Genomic DNA, 9,714 nt, shown 5'->3' with positions numbered 1-9,714 from the left:
GGCAGAGCTGGGGAGTGTGCCAGGCCAGTTCCTTACAAAGTGAAGGGAAAGAGGAGAGAGAGATGTGGTTTTGGAGCCTGTCTCTGCGCCCCCTTGCTGCCCCCTCTCTCCATCTCCTTGCTGGCTCCTCCAGGGACACACGCCTTGGCCAGGAACCAGGGCGTCGGGACCAGGCTAAGGGGGAGAGAAAGGAGAACAAGAGCAAGGGATATCATAGAGGAAAGAACGTGGGGTGATAGAGAAGTTTGGGTATATTCAATCAGGGGAAATACAGGGTTTGTGATCAGAAGGCTGAATTGGGAGAGTGGTAGTGTGATGTAGGTGTGTCTGGTGTGCAGTGGTGGATTTAGCTATAGGCGAGATGGGCAGCCGCCCAGGGCGGCACGGGGCGCCTGTACCAAAACATTAGGAATGGTGACATTTGCGCGATCGGTTTTCTATCGCTCTTTTGCACGTCACGTCAATGATATCATGTCACCGTGTGGGACTGTGGGTCAATTATCCTTGTCGGAGTGGGCACCCTGATTCTAGTTTGTGAGCTAGGCAGGCCTCCCACTCAGAAGTACGATATAGGGAGGGGGGTGTGGGGGGTAGGTTGACCTCAGGTCTCCCTGCTGGATGCCCGAGGTAGGGGTGAGCAGGGGAATCTATCAAATAGCGCACCTCTAACTTTGTACAGTACTAATGCAATTAGTAAAATCAGTAACACTACGAAATGCTACCGAATAAACCATTATTCATTCATAATACTGTGAATATATAGTTTCACAGACATATTGTTGCATTTTTTTCTGGTTTGTGTGAAATCGTTAAGAATAATATAAAACCAGTCTGCACACCACCAAGGTGAATTGGTTTAGTCTTGACTCTTGGTCAACAGTGTTGGGGGATGGGTAATGTATTGATGCTCGAATGCCAAATCAACACAAATTTGTTTCTATTTGTCTTTGTTACATCTTTTTGATATTTTTGTATATATTTTTTAATAGTCTTAAATGTTATGATTATGACAGTTGTTCCAAATGTCAGAATAAAAATTTGTTCAGAAAGGTTTTTAAATGTTTATTTATTTTTGGGCGGGGGCGCACTGAAGGGGGGGGTTCGCCCAGGGAGCCATACAAGCTAGAACCGCCACTGCCGGTGTGATCCTATATGAGCCCTAGTCTGATATGTTCAAAATGTTGAGGATGGATTGATAATAAGAAAATAGATAGTGTAAGAATGGGTCGGACTACATGTGTTTGGCCTACTTTCTAGCATCGCTGTAACGAACCTGCCATGARTTCAATACAGAGCAATGGTGTGGCTGAACATTCCCATACACGCAGTCTGCTATCTGCCCGGTACAGTTGAAACCAGTATTCATAGAGCACACTTCTCCAGTGTGCCACCAGTGGCCAACGAAGGTGAGCATTTTCCCACTGAAGTCGGTTACGACGTCAAACTGCAGTATGGTCAAGACCCTAGTGAGGACGAGGAGCACACAGATGAGCTTCCYTGAGATGGTTTCTGACAGTTTGTGCAGAGATTCTTTGGTTGTGCAAACCCACAGTTTAATCAGCTGTCCGTGTGGCTGGTCTCAGACGATCCCGCAGGTGAAGAAGCCGGATGTGGAGGTCCTGGGCTGCCGTGGTTACACGTGGTTTGCGGTTGTGAGGTCGGTTGGACGTACTGCCAAATTCTCTAAAACGACGGCTTATGGTAGAGAAATGAACATAATTTTATCTGGCAACAGCTCGGGTGGACATTCCTGCAGTCAGCATGCCAATTGCATGCTTCCTCAACTTGGGACATCTGTGACAATGTGTTGTATGACAAAAATGCTGTGGCCTTTATTGTCCCCAGCCCAAGGTGCATCTGTGTAATGATCATGCGGTTTAATCAGCTTCTTGATAATCCATTCACCTGACAGGTGTGGCATATCTTGGCAAAGGAGAAATGCTCACTAACAGGGACGTAAACAAATTTGTGAACAACATTTGAGAGAAATAAGCTTTGTGCGTCAGGAACATTTCTGGGATATTTTCTTATTTCAGCTCAAACATGGGACCAACGCATTGCAATATTGCGTTTTTATATTTTTGTTCAGTGTAATTGTCTTATCAGGTGAATGATAATGGCAAGTAGAAGTAATCAACGTTTAAAAAATCAATAGATTTGGTAGACAGTTAAATTATTTTGACCTCCCCAGAGTTCACTCTAACAGTCTATTTGCTGGAAAGGTATCTTGGCGCCGTAGAGAACATTTTGCTGTTGCAAAACACATTTTTGCCAATTCTACAGTTTGGCATGGAGCTGAGAGACAATTCAGCAGTTTTAAAGCTAATTTCCTGCAAATTCTCTGCATTTTGCCATGGCTAAGGCTGTTCCTCTGCTCAAACATAACACAATCAATGGGCATGTGCACTGAATGCCTTTTATTTTTTTTATTCTCCCTGACTGTCAAGCTTTTATTTTGATTGTTAGTTCTCAAAGATGGTATTAGTAAAAAAAAACATTTATTTTCTGGTTTGGGTCCTTTAAGTTGACACAAACTGTTTTTCAGTGTCAACTAAATTACCACTTCAACAGCCTAAGAATTGTCTATACAGAAAAGCCTCTGTAATTAGTTCCAATGGCTGTAATTCCCTCCATATTAAAGGGATAGTTCGAGATTTTGGCAAGTAAGTTATCTACTACCCCAGAGTCAGATGAACAAGAACAGCTAGCATGCTAACTTTTCCTGGAGACTTTGTCATTGTGTTACCGCTAGTTAGCGTTGGCTCATGAAACTACCTCTAACTTCCTTCATATTGGACACAGAGACCTAATGGTATCCACAATGGTATGTATTCTGTTGCAGCTAGTGATATTCATTAAATAATAATTGTTCACATAAAAAAAATCCACCCCCAAAATATTTTTCACCAAAACAAACAATGGCAGACTCCCTGCAGTACCTCAGGCCAGTTTTAAAACCCCTGGTCTAAGAAGTGTTTTTTTTCTCAACCTAAGAATGCATAGTGTTTGACTGTGATTTGCTCACCATCACAGCCTTGGAGTCCCAGGCTGGTGTGTGAGACCCAGGCAGTCTTCCTTCCCTCGTCTCTGTGTTTTATGGGCTGTGTGGTGCAGTGACCTCCCTCTCACCCCGGTGCCACCCAGCCGGTGCGGGATTCAGGCGCGCTCGGCCCTTGCCAAAACCCCACAGCACCACATCTGCTATCCATAAACGCCAGCCACTCTTTCCTTCTCCCTCGCCCACACTGCCTAACTCAACGTCTCTCTCTCACACTCCAGCATTTCTTCCTCTACAGCTCTTATTCTCATTTCCCAACTCTATAGAAACCATTTGCATTCTCTCCATCTCTAGTTTTATTCAGTTTGAACACGGCGTTGGTCCCTTAACTGCATTCGGGGCGGCAGGTAGCCTAGTGGTTAGAGCGTTGGGCCAGTAACCGAAAGGTTGCTGGATTGAATCCCCGAGCTGACAAGGTAAAAATCTGTCATTCTGCCCCTGAACAAGGCAGTTAACCCACTKTTCCCCGGTAGGCTGTCATTGTAAATAATAATTTGTTTTTAACTGACTAGCCTAGTTAAATATAAAATTATCRGTTTAAAATGGATAGTGTCGGAGGGAAATTGTGTATGCGGTCTATAGACAGTCCGACATGTTACTGTAAAAACATTCTCCATGGCGCGTGGGGATATTGCCCGGCAGAGTTCCATTTTTCGGCTAAATCCTTCGCAAGGAGATTCCTGCAAAAATATTATTTGAAGATGAGTGCAGTGGTGCAGTGACCTCCACGATCATGAACAGCTAGCTAGAACAGGCACACCACACCAGCTTTAAACAAGATGTGTTCAACACATCACCGTTCAGTGCCCGAACCTTCATCCATACGAGTAAAAAAAAAATGAAGCAGATAAATGGAGTGTTTCAGCAAAACTGTCCAGGGCTCCCGGCATGCCCCCACAATGCAATAGGCATTACTCGTGCGATTGTTTTATCTTTGTTTTTCCACACTGTAATCAAATTCGCAGTATGAAAAATGTTGAACTTCTGATCCCCTCCATTTCTTGGATCATGTTCCACCTCTCCAACCTCAAGTCTTCACCTTCTAGTTTCCCAGACATATTGGCATGCCTCTTTGGTGCAGTCCCAACAGAGACCCCAGATGAATAATGGAGCTGCGAGCATGCAAGAGCACAGTTTTATGATAAATATTACAATTCATAAATCAGTTTCTCCGTGGAGCACAAAGCATGGGATAGGGAGGAATGTAAAACGGTTGACCGTTGTAGATCCAGAGCGAGAACATGGGGTCTCGCGTTCTCTGCTTGAGTCTGACTGGTGGGGAAGAAGGATCTTCAGCTCAGGGAGACCACCAGGGAGTGGAACTGGGRCACACTATGTAGAGGTCTGAGACTATAGCTAGTGTGGAGGATAAGCTGTGTACCAAAAAGSAATTTAAGAGGCACAAATTGTGGACATTTTTCTTTGAAGTCGTCATGCACACTATCTGCAAAAATAATAAATACAATATCAGAATCAAATGCAAAGACCTAAAGGAATGGTAGTGGAAAGAGCTGGAGAATACTTCCTGGAACAGAGTRAGCACTGGACCTAAATAGGAAAGGCAAGCTAGTTCATCCAAAGTTGTGATCATTGTTGTTCAGATTTTCAATTTGTGTAATTCATGTGCCAAACATGTTGAAATTGAGAATGGAATCTGTAAAACAGTATTGATCTGAACATGCGCTCTCTGATTATGCCTCAACATTGTCTTCATGTTTGATCAAGTTAGTGTTTTTTAGTACAGGTACATAACAGTGCATGGCGCACATATAAATCAGTGAGTTAAGTTCCACCTTGTTAGTCACTGCAACAAAGAGCCTGTTTCCTCTTATACACTGCTGCCATCTAATGGCCAGGAAACAAACTGGACCACAAGGACATTTTCCAAAGAAATAAAGAAACAAGTGATTTTTGTCTAATTGGTTTTATTTAATACACATTACAATCCATCTATTGGAGTGAAAATGTAATCACCACAGTCCATGCAACTCTCTACAGACTTCAACACACCTCTTGCAACAGACCACCACCTACTCCATGTCAAAATCATCTGGCACTTGAGTCCCTTCCCCCTTGACCCAGGGCAGGGGCAAAGGCACATAGGGGTCATACGTCCAGCGAGGATAGACCCTCTTATACAGGTTCATCATGACAGTATCCTGAGACCGCATCTGGCTGTCAAATACACACTTCATGTGTCCATGAGTACCTGAAAAACATACCCACACACAGGTTTAGGTAAGGTAGTCACACAATTGTCCAATGAAGGCAACACATTGTTTCATGTCACTAAACAGTATTGACAATGTTTAGGTTTTCTCCGTACCTAGTGCCTCCTTGATGTGTCCTCTCCGGCCCCACTTGGTTCTCAGCTCAACAGGCTTAAACCACAGGATGTCGTCTATCAGAGAGAAAAGAGCACAGAGGTCAGTTAACATGAAAATAWATAATGAAAACCACAGGTAAGTCAGAGCTATTTCCTTTCCACATTACGACAGAAGAYTTGGGCCAAAAGGGACCTATTCTCTATATAGTGCACCCTATGGGCMCTAGTCAGACAGACGTTATGTGGTTATTATTGGGAAACATGTAGTGCTCAGCTCAGTGCCCCCTCACCCCTGTTGAAGAACATGTATCTGCAGACAGCGGATCGGCGGTTGATCTTGAAGGGGTGTCCACTCAACACGATCCTCTTCAGCACCACACGCTGGGGGTCACAGCTCAGCAGACTTCCTGTACCCACCAGGTCCTGCATGCCTGAGGGAGAGAACAAGAGATACCGGCTCAAATACAGACAGAGAACAGGAGAGAGATACAGGTAGAGACAGTGTGTTCCTCTGTCCTGCCCCATCCTTAAACGGGTAGAGAAATACTAAGTCATCCAAACATCACTATCCAGGCCCTTACCATCCTCCCTCTGTTTGAAGAGCAGTACCCCAGCGGTGGGGAATGTGATGGGGGCGTAAACAGAAACCACCGTGGGGGCGTCAGCACGAAGGAAACGCTCCAGCTTGTGCTTGTCGGCTGGAGAGAGAGAGCCAATCACAGGTTAGACACAACACCAAGCCCAACACTGACTAGACAAATAAATGGTTGTATAACAAGCCAAAACAATACTCCAATCCCACAGAATGTCAGCATATTTGCCATACTTTTCCTTCAATTTTGTTCAAGACATAAATTGTGCTGTTTAGACAGGTTCCCCTACCTGATGTGTGCTGGGAGAAGATGGGGCAGGCCCTGAACCTCCTGAATCCACAGTGGAACACAAGCTCCTCTTTAGACTTGATAGGGTCTGTGTTGCTGGGGTGTCTCCTCACCAGCATGTGCATCACTGACATCTGATCAGAGGATGGAAGGCAACCAAATGGTAAGGAGCTGGAAGAATAGTTTCTAATGAACTATAGTGTTAAAACCATTAGCTAGAGTTGTTACAATAGATTTATAAATACRGGAAGTATTCAGACCCCTTGACTTTTTACACATTTTGTTATGTTAGCCTTATTCTAAAATTGATTAAATATTATACTTTCAGTATTCGGCACACAATACCCCATAATGACAGAGAAAAGTTAGACATTTTTGCAAATGTATTAAAAATAAAAAAAACTTATTTACATACGTATTCAGACCTTTTGCTATGAGACTCTAAATTGAGCTCAGGTGCATCGTGTTTCCATTGATCATCCTTGAGATGTTTCTACAACTTGGAGTCCACCTGTTGTAAATTCAATTGATTGGACATGATTTGGAAAGGCACATACCTGTCTAGCTAAAGGTCCCATAGTTGACAGTGTATGTCAGAGCAAAAACCAAGCCACGAGGTCAAAGGAAGTGTCCCTAGAGCTCTGAGACAGGATTGTGATCTGGGCAAGGGTACCAAAACATTTCTGAGCATTGAAAGTCCAAGAACACCGTGGCCTCCATCATTCTTGAATGGAAGAAGTTTGTAACCACCGAGACTCTTCCTAGAGCCTGTCTCTTATACACATCTAGATGTGTATAAGAGACAGCATTAAATGTATATAATTGAGAGGAGTTTATAACCAACAACTGTATACTTAGACTGACCATTCTCTGGTCTGATGAAACCAAGATGTCTTTAGCCTCAATGCCAAGCGTCACATCTGGAGGAAACCTGGCACCATCCCTACGGTGAAGCATTGTGGTTGCAACATCATGCTGTGGGGATGTTTTTGAGCGGCAGGGACTGGGAGACTAGTCAGGATTGAGGCAAAGTACAGACAGATCCTTGATAAACCTGCACCAGAGAGCTCAGGACCTCAGACTGGGGCGAAGGTTCTCCTTCCAACAGGACAACAATCCTAAGCACACAGCCAAGACCTGTCTCTTATACACATCTAGATGTGTATAAGAGACAGCGCTAAGAGTCACGTCTGGAGGAAACCTGGCACCATCCCTACGGTGAAGCATTGTGGTTGCAACATCATGCTGTGGGGATGTTTTTGAGTGGCAGGGACTGGGAGACTAGTCAGGATTGAGGCAAAGTACAGACAGATCCTTGATAAACCTGCACCAGAGAGCTCAGGACCTCAGACTGGGGCGAAGGTTCTCCTTCCAACAGGACAACAATCCTAAGCACACAGCCAAGACAATGTATGAGTCCTTGAGTGGCCCAGCCTGAGACTTTAAACCGATCGAACATCTCTGGAGAGACCTGAAAATAGCTGTGCAGCAACGCTCCCCATCCAACCTGACCGAGCTTGAGAGAATCTGCAGAGAAGAATGGGAGAAACTCCCCTAATACAGGTGTGCCAAGCTTGTAGCGTCATACCCAAGAAGACTCAATGCTGTAATCGCTGCCAAAGGTGCTTCAACAAAGTACTGAGTAAAAGGTCTGAATACTTATGTAAATGTGATCCGTTTTTTATTTGTAAACATAATAAAAAATAAAATATTTAATCAATTTTAGAATAAGGCTGTAACATAACAAAATGTGGAAAAAGTCAAAGGGTCTGAATACTTTACGAAGGCACTGTATATAGACATACTACAGCCAACCGTATGTGGACACCCCTTCAAATTAGTGGATCCGGCTATTTCAGCCACACCCATTGCTGACAGGTGTATAAATTTGAGCACACAGCCATGCAATCTCCATAGACAAACATTGGCAGTAGAATGGCCCGTACAGAAGAGTTCAGTGAATTTCAATATGACAGTCATAGAATGCAACCTTCACAACAAGTCAATTTATCAAACGTCGACCGGCGCGGCTCTAGCAGGGTAAACTGTAAGTGCATTTCTTTTTTGTGTGGTGTATTTGTGAAGTAGAAACATCTAGGAGCAACAATGGCTCAGCCACGAAGTGGTAAATCACACAAGCTCACAGAACAGGACTGCCGAAAGCTGTAGGGCATAAAATCACCTGTCCTCGGTTAAAACACTCACTACCGAGTTCCAAACTGCCTCTGGAAGCAACGTCAGCACAGAACTGTTCGTTGGGAGCTTCATGAAATGGGTTTATATGGCTGACCAGCCACACACAAGCCTAAGATCACCACGCACAATGCCAAGCGTCAGCTGGAGTGGTGTAAAGCTCATCGCCATTGGACTCTGGAGCTGTGGAAACATTCTCTGGAGTGATGGATCACATTTCACTGTCTGGGTTTGGCGGATGCCAGGAGAACGCTACCTACCTGAATGCATAGTGCCGACTGTAAAGTTTGGTGGAGGAGGAAATGGTCTGGGGCTGTTTTTCATGGTTCGGGCTAGGCCCCTTAGTTAAAGTGAAGGGAAACCTTAACTCTACAGTATACAATGACATTCTAGACAATTCTGTGCTTCCAACTTTATGGCGAAGGACCTTTGCTGTTTCTGCAAGACAATACCCCCGTGCACAAAGCGAGGCCCATACAGAAATGGTTTGTCGAGATCGGTGTGGAAGAACTTGACTGGCCAGCACACAGCCCGGCCTCAACTACATCGAACACCTTTGGGATGAATTGGAACGCCGACTGCGAGCCAGGCCTAATTGCCCAACATCAGTGCCCTACCTCACTAACGCTTGTGGTTGAAATGAAACAAGTCTCCGCAGCAATGTCCCAACATCTAGTTGAAAGCCTTCCCAGAAGAGTGGAGGCTGTTACAGCAGCAAAGGGGGGACCAACTCCATATTAATCCCCATGATTTCTGAATGAGATGTTTGACAAGCAAGTGTCCACATACATGGTCGTGTGTGTGTGTGATATATTACACACACAGYAGAAGTCGGAAGTTTACATGTACCTTAGCCAAATACATTTAAACTCAGTTTCACAATTCCTGACATTTTAATCCTAGTAAAAATTCCCTGTCTTAGGTCAGTTAGGATCATCACACTATTTTAAAAATGTGAAATGTCAGAATAATAGTGAATTATTTATTTAAGCTTTTATTTCTTTCATCACATTCCCAGTGGGTCAGACRTTCACTCAATTAGTATTTGGTAGCATTGCCTTTAAATTGTTTAATTTGGGTCAAACGTTTTGGGTAGCCTTCCACCAGCTTCCCACAATAAGTTGGGTGAATTTTGGCCCATTCCTCCTGATAGAGCTGGTGCAACTGAGTCAGGGTAGTAGGCCTCCTTGCTCGCACACACTTTTTCAGTTCTGCCCACAAATGTTCTATAGGATTGAGGTCAGGGCTTTGTGATG

The 9,714-nt window shown here is 44.2% G+C and overlaps 1 protein-coding gene across 1 annotated transcript in view; it reads right to left on the bottom strand.

Annotated features, from left to right (window-relative positions):
- Positions 1-4,965: 4,965 nt before the first annotated feature.
- LOC111958632 (pre-rRNA-processing protein TSR1 homolog) overlaps positions 4,966-9,714 on the bottom strand; it is a 25,213-nt gene continuing 20,464 nt past the window's right edge. The window contains 5 exon segments of the mRNA XM_023979895.2: positions 4,966-5,267; positions 5,385-5,459; positions 5,675-5,815; positions 5,966-6,082; positions 6,267-6,401. Coding sequence (XP_023835663.1) covers positions 5,089-5,267; positions 5,385-5,459; positions 5,675-5,815; positions 5,966-6,082; positions 6,267-6,401 — 647 coding nt within the window. The 3' untranslated portion in view covers positions 4,966-5,088.

The sequence above is a fragment of the Salvelinus sp. IW2-2015 genome, linkage group LG4p (genome assembly GCF_002910315.2).
Source record: "Salvelinus sp. IW2-2015 linkage group LG4p, ASM291031v2, whole genome shotgun sequence".
Classification (NCBI taxonomy): domain Eukaryota; kingdom Metazoa; phylum Chordata; class Actinopteri; order Salmoniformes; family Salmonidae; genus Salvelinus; species Salvelinus sp. IW2-2015.
The sequence above is the reverse complement of the archived record's forward strand: the minus strand, read 5'-3'. Positions and strand labels throughout refer to the sequence as shown.